General features: G+C 32.9%; 1 protein-coding gene and 1 long non-coding RNA gene across 6 annotated transcripts in view; one reads left to right on the top strand and one right to left on the bottom strand.

Annotated features, from left to right (window-relative positions):
* The window catches only part of LOC119083356, a 111,118-nt gene that overhangs the window by 59,289 nt on the left and 32,565 nt on the right, over positions 1 to 19,264 (bottom strand). For 3 of the 5 annotated variants that reach the window (XM_037193098.1, XM_037193085.1, XM_037193092.1), the window contains exons 4-6: positions 9,099 to 9,138; positions 1,038 to 1,207; positions 750 to 974 (exon numbers count right to left, since the gene is read on the bottom strand). In XM_037193098.1, the coding sequence (XP_037048993.1) occupies positions 750 to 974; positions 1,038 to 1,207; positions 9,099 to 9,138 (435 nt within the window). Of the gene's footprint in view, positions 1 to 749; positions 975 to 1,037; positions 1,208 to 9,098; positions 9,601 to 16,232; positions 16,408 to 19,264 lie in introns of those variants that run through there. The other 2 variants (XM_037193073.1, XM_037193080.1) reach the window with 2 other exon arrangements.
* LOC119083399 lies at positions 6,462 to 6,861 on the top strand. Its single transcript, XR_005088856.1, has 2 exons — positions 6,462 to 6,580; positions 6,652 to 6,861. It is a non-coding gene; the product is annotated as an uncharacterized LOC119083399 (long non-coding RNA).

Consider the following 19,264-nt stretch of genomic DNA (forward strand, 5'->3'; position numbering starts at 1 on the left):
ATCGTCTAATTATTTATTTATTTTTTTGTTGAATTATCTCCTCTTGCTCTAAAGACCCCAATTTAAATTAAATGCTCCATTTATCATCACCATCTTTACAAATTCAATGTTGAGTTACTTCATATACCTCTTTCAAATCGAAAATGAAATTCACACAAAATGTCTTATTAAAAGCAAACAAACCATAATCAACGTAACACTTTCAAAACAAACAAAATAATGTTCTTTGTGACCAATTACCTCTGGATTGGTACTCTATTATAAATAATGCATGTGTATACATACAGTTTTCGATCGATATGGCGATAATTTTAGATACCTTGAAGTATTATATGCACACGACTCTATCCGTTTAAATTTCGTTGGATAGAGAGAAAATCGAAAGAAAAGACATTTTCAACTTGCCCTCACTGTCGATCGTGTAATATCTGTTGTACACTTTATGCCTTGCGAGAGTATAATATAAGTTCATGTCGTTCAAGCACCTTATTTAGCCACCGGCCAATTAGAAATGAACAAAATTGATATTCTTTGTTAACATGAACATTTTTTGCAAGAAATATTTTATGGTAGTTACACCAGGCCGTGGTTAAAGATGTTGTAAAGTAAAATTGTTTCGGTTTTGTGGTTTCCGGGTGATGACTTGATCAGAGAATGATTTAGTTTTTCCACGTTTCGTACAGTGCACTTTGATTGATATATTCGATTGATCGCATCAATCTGGTTTGAATAAGACGTAAAACACTTACCTCATCTGAAAAATCACCCAATATCTTGACATCTTCGGTTTCCAAACGTTCATCAATTTCTTCCCTTGAGACAACCGTTTTCGTTTTCACCTCCTTCACCAAACCATCGGGACGGCTAACAACAGCACGCACTAGGCCACCCGAAACATTAGCCAATGCACCATGTACTGGTGCATTTTCAATTGCTTCGGGTCCGTCCACAGCATCGTCGCCCAATTTGCGGCGCTGTAATGCAAGTTGCACGGGATAAGAAATTAGTTTCGTTTGATCATACAAATTCTAACTTACTTCTGTTGTTTCGCTCTCCTGCTTGTCTGTGTCCTCGGTAGTGTTTGTCTCAACGATTGGTCCCGAATCTTGGACAACTTTTCCATCTTCAAGTACCACCTGTCGTTTTACACGTGTCTCAATTTGACGGGTTGTTGTGAGTTCAGTTTTTTTCTTTGTAACAACTTCCTCTGAAAGTGAAAAGAACGGAAAATTAGATTACAATGTATGACTAATTTATCAACTTTTTTGTGTAATGGGGTCGTTCATAAAGCACTATTGCGTTGAAAATGTCATTTTAACGTCTCTTTCGCTCTATACCAATATAGTCGTATTAGTCTTGCGGTTTTAATGTTATTGTTTGCCATGGTAGATATAAGTACGTCATAGAATATGAATTTTGAGTAAACGGTGGAACTAATGAACTAATGAAAATAAGTTTCTTCCTTACAAAAGAATGGGGGAGATTTAACGTTGCGTTAAAATTTCAGTTTTGAATTTTTTCAGCGCACTTACGGCGGAAATTTATGGAATTTGAATGAAAATTATACCTATCAAATTTTTGAAGGTTATTGATATTGTGTATAGAATGCTGATCGATTTGAGACACCACTATTTTTCTCTGTGGAAAATCTCTCAAGAAACCTGCAGGTGAAATTTACACAAAGTCACTACACTGAAAATTCAAAACAATTATCGTGCAGAAAACATTATTGTAATTGGAATGTTGCATCCCGAACTGTCCGAAGAAATTTTTAAGGAACTGCATCCCTTTATCCCTTCACCTGTTTTACGTTATCACTACACCATATAAACCTACTCTGTTCAGTAGGTAAAATCAACAAAAATATCAGCGGGACACGTGATGGTAAGGGTATTGGAGTTGGGGCTTATTTTACTGAAATTTAATTCTGAAAATTTCGGAAAAATTTTGCAAAATTCTGAAACTCTAAATTTTTTCAGAAGTTTTCAGAATTCAAATTCTTTAAAATAAGCCCTGATTGGACTCGACGATGAGAGGAAGTGTGTCTAAAAATATAATAAATAATAATAGTGGATGTTATTATTGGACAGCCCCTTATATGCGGTGCGTTTATTGTTGAGATATTATATTCAACACATTGTGAGAAAAACACTGCTATGCATAACTTGGGTAACTAATTAAAAATTTTAAAATCAACATTACGATTATTACGTAATGATTTATGACCTGGGACGCGTTAGAAACACCTGGGTCAGAATCGTACATTATTATTGCGACATAATGTGCAATTAATATGCAAAATACACACGCCGCGCCGAAGCGATAAAATGAATAATTCAAAAGTTATCTGTAAGTTATACTAAATTTTCAACCGGAATGAACTCTTCAAACTTTCCACACAAAATAAAATATCGCCATAAAGTATGCAATATCCAAACGATATTTTATTTAAAAAAAAAGCTTTACGAATTTATAACCAAACACGAAATAATGATATGACTAAAAGAGTTTATGCTAATAGCTCATTAATTTTATATATACATTTTTTTACAACATTGATGACAATGAATTGTGCTGAAATGGAGACTCTGTACGTCATATTATGTTTCATTTTATTGTTTTGCAATTTTCACTTGAATGTTGTGAAGAACGAAACTGTTCGGTATTATAACATTTCGATTGATACAGTAAATTTCAGCATTGTCTTTCACGGTCAAACGTAAGTTTTAAATTACTTTGCGCTGGTTTTGATTTAGTATAATTACTGCTGAGACCAACTATATACTACTTAACGACATATTTGTTCATTCATGTACTCTTAATGACGAGCAAAACTATTATTACCCCTAGGACGATTTTCTTGCCATGATTGAAAATATACATCCACAGATATTAATGCATGGAACGTTACGTTATAATAGATTTATAGTTGTGTCTGATAAAGAGGTCTGAGGATTGTTGTTCACATAAAAGTTACAAATTTCTGAGAATTAAAATTTGTTAAAAAAAAAAACAATTAGTCCAAACCCAAAGTCCACTGGTAACTTTAATATGCAACACAATGTAGATTGTAACCCCAATGATAAATATTAGTAATCGAAGGGGTCTGAATAGAAAGTTTAAATAAGGGCCACAACCAGGGCCTATTTTTGGGAAATTGATTTCCTAAATTTGCTAAAATTTTCCGCAATTTGCCAAAATTTTCCAATATTTTCTAAAATTTGCTAGATTTTGCCATTAGCAAATTATGGCAAATTGTGGAAAATCGATTTCCCAAAAATAGGCCCTGGCCACAACTGAAATTCCAAGATTTTACCTCAAATTCAAAAGTTCCGATAATTCTGAATGAGTCCATTTCATAATCTACTACTTTTGCTCAATAAACATCGCTGATTGTTTTGTCTATCATTTCAATGAGTTTAAAAATTCATTTTTGAGAACCTTGCCTATAATATTTTTTGGCGTGTAATAAAACTGCTCACATGGAAAATGATTGTAGATGATTGCTGAAAAATAACATTTTGTAAAGGAAAATGGGATTCTCACAAAAAAGAAAGAAATCAATCGCGGAATAGCGGGATGGTGATCCAATAATTTTATTTTTCCCGCGATCATTTTTTATTTTGTCGCAGCTATTTCTATTTTTCACAGCGAACAAATATTATTTTAGAAATATCTGTTAAAATTCTTCGGTTAGATTCGGTTGGGTTAGTGTTGTGTTCGCGTGGACAACACGTAAGAGAAATGTATTGTAACTGTATGTTGCGATCACAAACTCCGTCAGCTATAAGAGAGAGAGAGAGAGAGAGAGAGAGAGAGAGAGAGAGAGAGAGAGAGAGAGAACGCGAGAAACTCTTCTAAACTATGAAAGGAAGCCGAACTAAAACGGAAAATAAATAAATATTCTAAATCGTACCATCAAATTTTATTTAGAATCCAACCAGATACGGGTGTTATGTCGACTCGACTAGAATTAGTGAAGAAAAGAAACTTTCTTAAAAAAAGAGGACAAAACTCACAGGGGATGGATATTTCCCACAGTTTCAATTAAAATAGGATTGCAATCCATAAAGAGAAAACCCAACTAAAACTCATCAAAAACGGGTTTTATGGATGTTCTATTAGCTATGAGTGGTATCAAAACTTCGACCAAAACATGTTTATTTGAAAAACAATTTGTCTGCTTCAAAACAGATATTCTAACAATCCCTATAATTTTCTAAGAGTGGAACCATTTTTGTCAGAAATCGTTCCGTTTCTGCTGACAGCCCATTTACTATGCCAAACTAAAATTTTAGTGAAATTGGAATCATGAATCTCGAATTTTGGTCATATCGAAATCATGAACATGCAGCCGAATCTAATTGGCAATCAAAGACAATGCAGCTTAGTAAGCTTTCGATCAAAGTTAGAACTCGTTACCATTGTAAACTCTTTCGAGACAAGTTTAAGTTTTTTTTTTTGTATGTCATACTTTCGTACTTATGACCTGTTCCAAGAAATTTATAAATTTCATATTCGAAGAATTGGTATATAACAATTGAAAACAAACAATATGAAGCATTACAATAACGATATGTTATAGTTTTAACTTTCTTGTTTACTAACAAGAAGTAAAAAAAAAAACATTTAAAATATATGTCAATCTCCGACAATAACTTTAACGTTGTAACTTTATCATAAAAATGTTTAAGCATACCCAAGCCCTATTACCGCGAACGGAGAAAAAAAGCCACAAATATAAAGGTATGTCCTAACATAAAATTCTCAACCTATTACATAGATCAAGAAATTGTGATAGTACATTTCCGCATGTTAACCATTACAAACTACCAATAACATGTTGTTTGTAATTGCATTGTCATTCTTATTCACCTATAGATAAAATAGAATTGTTCAAAACATAAAAAGACAATAAGTAAATAAATAAAACTTAAAACAACAGACGAAAACAAACAATTCCATTTATTAAAAAAAATAAAACATTTATCAATGGTGGTATGACTCTAGACTCTTTATAGCATATATTTCTTATTGCTACAATATTTTATTCATATAACTTTTTACCTATAACAATATGTGTATGTTCGATAATTTAATTAATGCCATGAATGAAACCATTTTGTACACCATTAAATAAGTCATCAAAATAAAAATGAAATGGAACAAAACAATATATAAGCCTGAACGACAATTTTTTTTTTTTAAGAAATAACAAACACACCTTGTGAATGCGAAATAGCAAGAAGTAAAATTATGCATAAAATTTATTTCGTTTCAATTGAATTTGAGCATAAAAATATTTCTTTTTATGATGGAGATGAGACGTGACTTATTCATGGTTTTATCGAACACGAATTCAATATATTCGTTTTAAGATTGTCAGGACTGTGTTACTGTAAACTTAATCAATTAATATTGAAGTATCATCGAATCATCTGTGTTCTGTACGGTCTTTACGATTTCGAGATCTATCGATAAAAGTCGGGAATATTATGAACACATGCAGCGCAATTCAACTGACGAAATAGACAAGATGTACACACATCAGAATAAGAATTTTCTTCGAGTTGTTTATGAAGATTAAATTAAAATTTTAAAAATGCTTGCAGAAAAGATTTTGCTGACATATTGAACGAATAACACAAGTTTGTTATGGACCTCAATAGACCTCAATGTGATATGCGTTTCGAGAAAATCGTTTTATGGCACTGGAATTTGCCTCCTTGTTAAGTAGCAATAATTGCTTTATCGAAACAGTGGAGGTGTCCATCTGCCTGTCACATCTCTAACTTCAAATTTCATATACGTCACCATTCTGATTTTAGTCTGACTTTATCGCAATGACGTCACATATCCGACTTCAAAGTTCTGACATCTCAGGCCTACCGTTACATCTCTGACTTCACAGTGATGCCATTACACCTTTCCCGTGACAGTTCGGGCTTCGCCATCGGTATACGTATACACCTTGTATGGATTGGGCTATGTTAAAATATCCTATAATTAATCTATGAATCTAATAAATTTTCACAACACAGGCGAGAAAATAATAATTTTCTCCCCTCCGTTGAAACTTCAGAAGCCTTTGTTGTGAAAAACGTTGTATTTAACTCGGGAAAAGTTGGAAATTGCATTTTCTCGGGTGAATTGCAACACCCTACAAATATGATTTCCAACTATTCTTCCCTCGTTGAACAAATAACTATTAAGGACTACGAAACCAACAACAACAAACTCATAAAAATCCTCCTATTTATCTACCTGCATCTGCACTGTTTGTGGATGTTATTAAGACAAAATCGGCGCATCGCCGTCAATGTCGCCACACTCGACTGGCCACCGAAATTAATTTTCAAAAACAAAAAACTATAATAAAAATAAATCGTGTCTTGCATTTGACGCCGTGTTAAATAAAATAATCCGGAAATCGGTCAAGGGTGACATAAATAGCCATGTAAGAGAGATATAGTAATTCAGTTGTAAAGTTTAATTGGTGCTGTAAAGATGAGTACAGCTCTATTCCGTTTTGCAATGGTTTTAATAACTATCGCAGCCTTTACTACGAATTGCTTTGCTGGTAATGACGTTTGTTTTTAGTTAATTAGTTGGTTGATTTGTTTAAAAAGATGAATATTAAATAATTAAAAGGATGTGGGTGCGAGGCATGCGATTGCGCCAAACAAGAAGTACCTTGTAGAAGTATCGGCGGACAGTGCACCAAAACAGAAAAATGTCCGGAAAAAATACAACATACAGAAGCGACTGACTGTCCACGTGGAACTACTTGTTGTGTCTGGCTAACTTAATGCCTAACATGTTTTTCTCTTCTCCACTCAATAAAACGTTTTTGTGTAAAGTGGCATATTCCATGAGCACTTCGTTTAATTTACTTAAAATCTTAAGAGAAGTTCCGTTTCAATAAAAAAAAATTACCAACTCGATGAAACCATCAATTTTTAATCTTCACAAAAATGTAGGAACTTCGATTTTCCGGATCTTATTGAAATTATTTGTGAGATTATCTCGACGATTATAAGAAAGCGTTTTTGAATTTAATTTTAAAACCTCTGGTGTAATTATACTTACTCACATCATTCACTTGAATGTACAATTCTGTACGCGAACGAATATGGGTCGAACATGGAATATTTTACGATTGTGAAACAGCCGATGAGTTGAATTGATAATTTTTCAATTTGAATATAATATTTCTATAAATTTTTATGGACGTAGGAATCGTTAAGATTTTTCTTCTATTTCCATAAACATAGCAATTGAATTTTATTAAATGTGCCGCGTGTGACAGCACTTTTGATGAAAACTTAGATATACAAAAAATCACCTTTAAATAGTTTTAGAAGTGCTCGTCATGCTTAAATTTCTGCTTGAACGTACAATAAAATATTGGTTCATCTGCCAACATTTGTGATCAAGAGGCTGGCACGTGATTGGGTGAGTTCAGTTAACGCAGCCAGTAGTCAGTTTTGAGGAAGAGTTCGGCGGAGAGATAGTAGTGCTTAGAGAAAATTTATCATACTTTCATTGCTTGATTCGTGTGGACATTACTCCCCAAGGCCTATACTTCACTCGAAGATCTCTCAATCTCCGACATTCGTAGCCCTTTAAATTTTTCAAAATATTATTACCGTAAGGTATAAAAAACAATTTCCAAGGGACTCCTACACAGAAATACAGAAAATTGTCTGTCCTGGGTGGTTTTTGACAAACTGCATTTTTACGGTACACAAAGATCTAAAAGTTTAACATTTTGACTTTGGCGGTCACGAGGTGAATGCACGCCTCGACATACCCTCACTTTGGACCTGTTTACACCGAATATGAAAAAAACAGACCAAATGCAGAAACAACTATTTTGGTAACTAGTTAGTTGTTTTGCGTACTAGAATTTAGTGAAGCAAGTTCGGCAACGAACCCCCACTTACTAACGTGTTAGCAACAAGATCTTATCTACAGTTAGTGAATATGCTCATAATTTTCATGCAAAACTTATATAGGTTATATGCATTAGGCATAGCCCATCACTATATCAAGCAAATAACTTGATATTTCGTATCCAGATGAGTAAATGTGTCCAAGACCTTCAGCCCGAGGTACGTTTACTCACCGTGATACGAAATATAAAATGATTTCCACTCGTATTATACATTACCGCTCATTCGGCTTAGGATCACAATCACTAACTCGACTAACTCGTCACAATAAACATTTGGACACAGGTGCATAATATTTATTAAAGACTTTTCCCTAAGGAGGGTAACGCCACTTTACATTCCTAGTAAAATATTATATTTGCGCACAGAAATTTTCGTGTATAAATCGGCTGAGTTTAGATAAATTCTGAATATTTTCAACTTTAGCTAAAATGAAATATTCTGTCGAATTCTTTTAATATAATCGAAAGTGGTGTGTCAATCGCGATATAAGAATAGGTTCTTCGTACTAAGTTACCAATATTGAACAACGCACTTAATCGTACGGGTTTCCCTTGTCAGCCACCTGGTTTTATGTTATATTGGACAACCAAATGTGCAAAATGTCACAGTGTTGACCATAATATGAATTATGAATGAACAATTGAATTAATTAATGAAACGAACGAACGAACAACTATATATACATCTTAACGCACACTGTGCGGTTATATAGCGTGTAAATTTTTATATGTCTTTGGAACGTCGGTTAGTTGATTAGTTGTGCGGTTACTTAAGTTATATAAAGTCTATTTTCTTCAAGGAAATTTCAAGCTTCACTTTGTAGAGAAAACCTTTAGCACTGTAAGCACCTCAATTTGCTTTAAAATGTGTCATTTCACACCGAAAAGAAATATTAATTGTATAATAGTTTCTATCAGATGTTAACGAACGTAATATGCGTACACGAACGAAATACAAATTTACTTAGCTGCTTTCATGGACATATTAGCACAATTGTACGATTGTCATTGAAATATGTAAAAAAAATTACCTAAGCTACGTACTTTTATTGATTCTAATAATAATTTACTTAAGAATAATGTGGTCGAATCTATAAATATTACCCAAAAAAAACCGATATTACTTAAGTGAGATACTCACCCTCCTTGGTAACTGGCTCAGCATCACCGTCAATTTCCACCTGCGAATAAATATCCGAAATATTAACTCTGGTCACGTGGCGGATAAAATTTTTATTTGACAAAAATGATGAATTGGTTGCATTTTGTGATTTTCTCGGATAATAAATATTTTCGGTTGCATTGTAATTTCGCGCACTTGTGCTATTGTCATTGTTGTCATCACAGCCATTTGTTGATGATGGCGGCAGTAATAAAATCACCACCATTCCATTATTTGTTTTGGGGGGTGAATTTAAAGTGTCTTTAGTTCAATTGATTTGAAAAATCGCTTTTTTCTTTTCATTTGCGCTTGGTTAAATTTAAGTCAATAGAACGTTTCTTTACAATTTACAAACAGTTCACACTGTGCTTTTATGCAATCAAAAATAAAATAGAACAATTCGATGTGTTGTTGTTGATTTTTTTGCACTGGTAATATCTTTAGGTAAGTAGTTTTTTATTCAGCATTACGTTAAAAATCTCTGTAGCATGAAACAAAAAAAAATACATTCATTGAAAAATGTATACTTGTATTCACTTAATATATCGACATTAAGTCAAGTCTCGATAGTAATAAAGATAATTCACAACTAAACGTATGATAGTAACGAAATAATGTTCCGACTTTCGGCTTAACGGTTAAACGAATGCTTTTAGAGTTGCGCGAAACATTCACATCAGGTAGTATCGAAAGTGTATAGAGGTAGTCAGGATGTTCTCAGGCCGTAACTTCGAATTTATACTGTGTGGTAATCAACAGTATAATTCATTTGTTTCTTCCGGTAGTCAGCTTTGAATTCCGGTTACAGAAACAGTGCGAAAAAGTGAAATAATTACCACAGTTGACAATCAAAATACGACATCTCTTCCGTCGGAAATGTAGGTTTTTCCGCAATCATCATTCGTTTCGAAACTAGTGCGGAAAAGTATGTCATAAAATTGGTGTTGTCATTTATAGATATTATTTACTGTGGGGAAGGCAATAAAGTAGTGTGTGAAACAAAATGTATGTATAAGTCGTACATGAAGAGAAAGCGGAAATACGACATGTTTTCTAATTTGGGAGTTGTTGTGGTAGGCATGGACGATAATGATAATGATTATCGATAATTATCAACTTTTTTTATCCGAAATTATCAAAAAATATCGAAAATCGATAATTATTGATAATTTGATAATTATCAAGATATCGATAATTCGATATTTCGGTCCGAAAATCCGATATTTATCGATGTATTCCGATATATCGGTATATTATCACTAGGTCCCACCTGTTGGGCGGGTCGGGTCCCTTGACTGATAATTTCTCCAAAATAATCAATTATGTTACACTATTTTAATATCTTAATTTATTTTAACTAATTTTTTCATCTCATATCAGATTAATCGTCTATAACGTGACAAATTCTATTCTATTGTGTTTTGAAGCCTTTTCGTCACGTTATGGATGTAATAATCTAAGACAACCCCTCAATTTGATATCTTTACCCCACAAAAATGAAATGTTGTCACTTCGCATACGTTCAAATAATCCAATAAGACCCGAGTTGTTCACTAATGCAGCAAGATACCGCACCTCGTGTCAATTACGGTCATCGATTCGCTCTGGACTCTCGCTCGTCCGAGCTGTCTAGTATTGCAATAAATAACCGCAACTGGTGTGAATTACAACTCTCGCTTCGCTCTGCAAACTTATCGCTCGTCCGAGCTGTCTAATATTGCAATAAGATACCGCAACTCGTGTGAATTACAACCCCCGCTTCACTCGGGCCGCAAACTTCACACTCGTCGGAGTTGTCTAATAGGTTTGGTCTAATCGCAAACTTCTCGCTCGTGCGAGCTGTCTAATATTGCAATATGATACCGCAACTCGTGTGAATTACGACCCTCGCTTCGCTCGGGCCATAAGCTTCACACTCGTCGAAGTTATCTAATGTTAGAATTGTTTGACTTTTGTAATACTATATACTCACTGTAGTGTATATGTAATTTTAGATATATGCTGCTTGTTAATTATCAAATATAAAATATCAATTATCAAATACCAATTATCGAATATCAATTATACTGCTCATTAATTACATTGTATTTATATTTTTTGGCATAACTTCCGAGGCGTTGATCACACATAGCTTATCGTCGAACTTAACCATCCAAATGTCAGATGTATAATTTTAGGAACCTAAATTGTTAACTATTTTCTGTCAGTCAAAGGAATAAGACATTAAATCATCAATTATGAACAAAGTAAAATCCTGTTTTTCTGGAATAGTTTCCAAAACCTTAGGCCCACATGACCTATCTTCCAACTATCTTTGTGTGGTTATAAACATTTTAGGATATCTTCTGGCATGGCGTTAGCCCCTTTCCTTTCATTGAAGGGAATTATCAATTATCGATTACCAATAATTATCAATTATAAACAGCGTAAAGTGATTTTTCTGGAATAGCTTTCAGATCCTTAGGTCCGACATGACCCATCTTTGAATTATATTCCTCGTCGATTAAAACAAATTTTATTAAAATCGGTTAAGTCATCGTCGTGACAAAAAAATGAATACATACAATTACGTTTCCCAACAATGTCACACAACACATTAAATAATTATAAATATCAATTTTCAATTATCATATATCAACAATTATCAACAGAGTAAAATCCTGTTTTTCTGGAATAATTTCCAGAACCTTATCCCTAGATGGCCCATCTTCGAACTTAACCTCAGGAATCCCATTCCTCGTCGATTAAAAAAAAAAATCATCAAAATCGGTTAAGAATTACTCGAGTTATCGTGATGACAAAAAAAAAATGGTAACAAACAATTCCGTTTTTGATAACATTTCATACATTGTGTGGTAACAAACATTTTAGGGTATTTTCTGGCGTAAGATCCTTGACTTTCAGTCAAGGGAATGAATTTTCAGATAAATATCAAAATATCGATGTTTTGATAATTATCGAATTTCGATATTTTGATAATTATCGATAATTATTAAATTATCGATAACGATATGTTTAATCGATTATCGATAATTTCTTTCGATTGATATCATCGATAATTTTGAACGTCTCCCATCCCTATGTTGTGGTTTGTACGCTGAACAAATGACAATCTAGATTTTTTGCGGTAAGAATGACTTGAATTAACTTTGGTTAGACACGTATTCGCAGCAAGAATGAAATACTAAAATAAAAAAGATTTTCAAACCACATCAACTCTTAAAACAGAAAACATGACGAATTTCACATTTATCTACCATCTTTTCTACGTAGAAAAGAGTATTTTCTATTTAGAAAACTGCAGCCTTAATTCCACCCCTGTAGCTTTTATCGCAATTTCGAAGTAGCGCATACGAAGATTGTCAATGTTATCAGCAGAAAATGTTTTCTTTCTTAGCGTGAGCTGGTGTTCAAAAGAATATCATCTCAGCACTTAGTACTAGAATGGTACGACAAAAGTACTCTCCTCGTAATCAAATTACAGAAAAGAAATCTTAACTCGTTGTTATCGTCGATAGTATCTGGGTATTGCGTACGACGATAATGTTAATAAGACGTGGACGATGCATATTATTTCTTGTATTATTAAGTATTACACCATGCGTATGTGGTCTGCTCCAATAGTCATTTGTAACGTCACAGGTGCAACTTTCGACCAAAAGTTACTATATGCTCAATGAATGTGAAAAGTTTTTCTATTTCTATGTTAGATATCGTACATAATTAGAAACAAATTAAATTTTAATGTATGCATTGTTATTAAAACGTTGAATGACCTTCATTGCATATTGCTTCAATGCAGTATTGCACATTAAATTCGAAACGTTTATTATTTATACACTGAATGAATGAACACTGATGACTATTCATATTTCAGTCACTGCAATAACCTTTTTTCATTTATCAATATCGCTATTAATTTTTCTTAGTATCTTCATTTTGCACGTGTTTGTAGATTTTATCGGTTTGGGTCGATCATTTGTGATCACTGCACATAAACCTCCGACGACCCTTTGTCATTTTATCATTCGAGAAATATTATAACAATTACAATGCAGTTTGAGGTCTGTGCACTGTACATTCAAACACAAAATTTCATAAAATCATTTAGAATTAGATACTTATTTGGTCAGAACAACGTTAAGAGAATTAACGATGATCCGTCAATTTATGAACATTAGAGTAAGTATACAAACGAACGAATGTGCAAATATACCCATTGGTGCTGCCGTGTTAAGCTGAAACAAGTATCGCATGCATGTCTTTGCTTTTAAAGATATTTCGAGAGCATTAAGCTTCTTTTGTATTCCAAATATTCCATATTCCATATTGGAATCCAAAAAAGCTCAAAGCTTTCGAAAGCTCCTCAAATCACATAAACAATGCGATACGATGTGTTGGCTTAAGAACGGCAGGGTGTCCGTCCAGTGTCATTGCTGCCCATACATGGATCTGATGGTACCGGTGTGTTCCTAATTTTCACGACGAATCAGAAATATCAGTGACAGTCATTCGATTCGTTTCAGGGACCAGGAATATTTTCGGGAAACTGTTTTCCCACATGTTTCTAAATTCTCGTACATTTTCCTAGATTTCCCTACATTTTCCAGAAAATATTTTTAAAAAAATTTGGTCAAAGTGTGAAAATATGAGAAAATATCATTTTAGAAATCGTCGGCAACATGACTGAACGGCGTATCTCCGATATCTCAGGAACTAATGAACCGATTTTGAAAAAAAAATTCCATGAAAGGTAGTACCAAGTTATGAATTTTGAGCATAAACAAAATTTCAGTGAAATCAGCACTTTTCGTCGTATTCTCTAAAGGCTTTTCAGTTTTTCCACAATACCTTCTGAGCCGTATCAAAATTTTATCAAAATCGGCTCAAATGTCTTATAAATTTTGTTTAAAAAAACTGTTTTTCTTTCAGTTTTTCGACAATATCTTCCGAACCATATGGCCGATATGTGAGGCTCAAAATTCATAACTACTCACTGCCTTTCAAGGAATTAAAAGTTTATCAAAATCAGTTCAGTAGTTTCTGAGATATCGGAGATACGCCCTTTAGTTATGTTATCGGCGAAATAATCTCTGGTTTCTTATGTTTTGCAGCCTATATTATGTTGAATCTATCCATTGTCTTTGTCAATAAGTATATCTGTCTGTCATTACTGAAGTAGTGAGGTCACCATTATAAGACTAAGATAAACTTAGAACGCTAAGTTTGTTGACTGTTTGAAGAGTTGGAAACAGATGCCATTCGGTTTCGTATTCTGTTCCAATAAAATTGACATTATCAAGGCAAGGGCTTGAAAAATGTTTTGTGTAATGGCCTGGTTTTTTTTTAAATAGACGAGAACACAATTTGATGTACACTGTCACAACAAATAATTGCGATATTCATGATATTTACATTAATTGAAAATAATAACGATACGACAAGGTAATTGATATGATGTGACACATTGAGCATATAATAAATATTGGAGGATAAATCAATGTACAATTCCTAAGAGATACTTGAAAATGATTAGTGACGGTGATTTTAGTTCAAGTCAACCAACTTGCTCAACTGGAATTTTTTCGGAATTGCTAATTATTTATACAAGTTAAGAAGACGCTCTGAACTGTGAATTTTCTGATACAAGTAATTTACGAAACAAAATCAAGAAAACCAACATTCAGTCGGAAAGATATCGTACATGTCCCGGGTGGAAATTTTTTGTTGAAAGAGACGTCAAATTTTCTGTCTAGGGTTATCGGTTATAAATCTCGTTCGAAATAGGATAACGTCCAGTTTTCTAGTAATTTACGTTAATATTTCCGTGGATAGACCGAAAGTAAGTAAGTAAGTAAGTAAGTAAGCCAACAGAAGTGCTGAAACTGTAATGAGCAATGAAAGTTTCATAATGCTGTCTTGCGGTCTTTTCGGTCTTTTTCCTTACATGTGAAATTTGATTTTTGGTCTGAAGCAGATTGTCGAATAAACTCTAGAAGAGCGTATGGAGACAAATTGAGTTTCCAGAGTGTATTCGAAAGAATTATTAAAACGTGCCAACAAAGTCTATTTCATTATCAGTATTGCTATTTTTCATTACTGATGTTACGAGTGAAATTAACCGTTTTGTATGATTGTCGAATTAAAAATCATTCACTTTGTTTTAATTTTGTTAGTATAAGGCACCATTTTTACTTTCTTATACATGGTAAAGTCTTTAATATTACAGTACAAGTGTACTTGTAAACCTACAGGTGAAATACGAAACTTTTTTCAAGAAAAACTAGTGAGAAGCACAATAACTATGCTTGCGAACATTCACTTTTCAGCATAAAACTATGGGGAGACGTCCACTAATAACTTCTGTTGTATCTTTTAATAATTTTCCACCAATTTCTTCGTACACACTTTTCGACGTGAATAAATAGGATTTTGTATAAGTTGACCGTCCAACCCCCTTCCCCCGAAATCAACACGTTATTCATGGACGATCTCCTAAACATATGTCGAAAATATTTAATCATAAATGCCACAAAACACTTCATAAAACCATATGAACACTGAACATAACAAATTTCCATTCACTGTTCAATTTTCATTCATCGGTTAGCTTGACCTATGCCTATGAAGAAAATATTGAATCATATTAATTGAACAAAATAATAAAAAAAAAACGAAACATTCACAGCATATTGAAAGATCATGGACTCAGATTGAGTAGGTATTACAATAAAAAAGGATTTATTGTTGTTGCTATATAACACACAATTGAAACATCATTTTAATGTTTATCCGGCACAACAAAAATAAAATTTAAGAATAACATTATGTAAAACTGTGTCTTACAGATACTTAGTGAGGCGTTCAGATAAAGTGTAATGTATTCAAATTAACTTGTTTCACAAAATGTAAGTGAAAATGGGCTGAACGTAAGCTTCGAGATAATTTAATTAGCACTGTCACTGGCCTAATGAATTTTCAAAATAACAACATCGTGATGGATAAAGATTTTAATGAATTCTTATGCGCGAAGACAACGTAGTATGAACAAAATATTCTCATCTCAAGAACATTCGATTTCTTTCTGAAAAACACTAATTAAAAGTTTCGCACCAATTAGTTATCATAATACTTGTTCGAAACTGTCCAGAAATAATCTCGTTTATCTAATATTTATTTCAAACTAACAAAATTGTAACCGCTTTGCGATTGAAATTTGGCGCGCACATATAGACCGAACAGAGTTTCGTCGGTGAATCAATCGCACATTTTTTAATACGAACAAACGGTTTGCAATAGACTAACTAAAATTGAATTTCAGTAGAGAATAATAAAATGCCTTGCGAGATAGTCCATTATTTTGCCTATTATTGTTTTATATATGGTGTGATTGGGCTCGGAATGTTTGGTATATTTTTTTCGTAACGTAGTTTACTTGTTTTAAAGATTGAATTCTGAAGTTTAACTGCTTGCAAACAGGTTGCCTGATCTAGTCGTAATAGTATATTACTTCCGAGGTTCCAAGTTGTGTATTTGATAATTGGGGTGTCAAATAACAACTTGGAACCTCGTAAGTACAATGCTTTACGTGATTAGGCAATGTAAATGAAAATGAAACATGCCGTAACACGTAAAGTTTGTTACTTCATTTGTTTAAAGTATCGCCTAGTGTTTGATACCAAATCTATTACTTCAGTAGTTTACAATTTATTTTTGTCGTCGTTGTCGAAAACAGATGAGTAGCAACTAAAATGTGATCTTTCTACCTTTCTTTCGAAATGTCGAAAAGTACACCAGACAAAGTAGTGGTTGGGCATTTTACCGATACGTTATATTGGACTGTATGAATAGCAACGGAAACTCAACACTACCACTAGGTCTTATATTCCGATCATATGTCCTTTTCTCCTTTCCTTTTTACCCATTAAATTATTGATAGAAAATACGACATTACCGTGAAGTTTGACATAGAGTATTTGAAAGAGTCCTAACTAGCCTAAATGCAGTATCTTGTTTGTAATGAAATTAATTTCAATTGATTGTAACATGCTGCTATTAATTAACTAATTTTCACTTTTTCAAAAAAACACATATTATCCGAACCTAAAATTCATACTACCTTATTTCTTCAAACACTCAACACTACATTCATATCCATATCTATGCCTAAATGCAACACAGAGTATGACTACACGAAAGAGGTGTATAACAGCATTAGCTACTCAACCACAAGATGAAAATTATTAAAACTCATAGCAAAACACATACTACGCTGCATACAGTTCTGCTATACCACTACGATGGTGCACTTGTATATAAGCAAGTATTTCGTTATTTTATTCATAGGCTCTAAATGTCAGTAGTCAGTTCATTTGAAGGTATGAAGATCATACCACATGTATTTATGTGATTACGTACGTACGAACAGTATGTGGATTACACGATATGTGTAATTTGTAATGAAAATTTATTAAGAAAAAAAAAACTGAGCATGGAAGTATGTTAAATAGTTATGTAAAGTACATCGAAAACATGAAAAAAAAAATGTTACTCAGTCATCACCACATCATCATAAATTTTGAAAACTTATGGGAGATTTTAAATATACACGCAATATTAAAAAGTGATAGTTTTTTTTTTCAATATATTTGATTAATGTTTTGTTTTGTTCGTAAAATGGAAACGGAAAATGTTTTTGGCTAGGTTCCCGTTGAGGTGGTCTGGCCATTGCGAATTGAGTTCTTTCGTCAGTAGTCAAAGTCAAGGGAGGGCTAAAGTCTTATGTAACAATATTCGTATAAGTACGATGTAAATACCACAGAATTCTGAGGCAATATAGGAAGCGTTTACTACGAAGAAAAAGTAAACATGAGTGGATTTTTTTTGGGAGTATAACCTGAACAAATCTTTCAAGTATGTTGATTTATGTTTTAAATGTTTTACTTCATTATTTTAAACATCATGCTGCTTAGTAAGACTACATTAGTCCATATTTATTTTTGTTATCGACACACACGTCTGGTTACCCTTTGTGAAAATTGTTATGCTAAAGTTACTTAAATTAAGGAATTAAATATCAGGAGGCGGCGAATGGAATGCCAGTTCAATCATGTGAAAGACGTGAATCCGGGGAATTAATCGAAACGTAGAAAATCCTTTGTAAAATCCCTTGGAAATCCTAAGGAAAACCATTGAAGGGATGCAAAATTATATGAAAGAAATGATTAAATCCCCTAACGTTTTGGAAACAACAAACTTATCACAATATATTTTGAATCTATTACTTCTTTTGTTTAAGATATTCAATTGTATATCATCTCGTATACAAAGGACCGGTATTTGGAGTTCTCCGTTTATTTTGGTCATCGTTGCCGATAACATATGACTTACTTAAAAGATTTTTCTGTATATTTTTTCGCTCAAATTTACGATTATCCAAACTTCGCTCATTTTATTTCTCTAAACAAAAAGACTTCGTCTGCTTGGGAGTAGTGAACATGCTCAATATATATAATTTTTTCGACAGACGTATCTTTGGATAATTGCCAAGGGCACCTACTCAACTAACATCATATTAAGTTCTTGCAATATGCATTGGGATAAAGTTCTAACGGAAATTTTTACGGGTTCAAGATACTGTGATATGATGCAGAAAAGCCACAGCTTTTTAACCTCATAAAAATAATATAAAAATTATTCATGACTAAAAGCTAAAGTGCAACAACAAAGTATTTCTTTAATGTAATTAAGAACAATTTTTCTCCTAAAAAATACGAAAATTAGAAGTGAATTAAGTAGACAACAATGAAGAAAGCATGTTGTAAAACTTTTATCATTAAAGTTTAAAACTACTAAAAGTCTTTATGCTTTACCATTGAAGAAAAACAATTAAAACAATTAACAACCATTTAACATTGTCTTTGCTTTATTTTCTTGTTCTCAATAATTATTTTAACAAAAACATTTAAGACACAGAAGTTACACAACGCCAGGTCAGTCCAATCATGAAAATGTACATTACGAGCGATTTTATTGGCATAAGATTTGGATAGGAGATTATGGAGTATTTTATATTTAATACTTCTGTATGTTTATTTTTTTTTTTATACATATATACCGTAGTCGACGAGAATGTTATGCAATTC

Source organism: Bradysia coprophila, chromosome X, assembly GCF_014529535.1.
Source record: "Bradysia coprophila strain Holo2 chromosome X, BU_Bcop_v1, whole genome shotgun sequence".
In the NCBI taxonomy this organism is placed as follows: Eukaryota; Metazoa; Arthropoda; class Insecta; order Diptera; family Sciaridae; genus Bradysia; species Bradysia coprophila.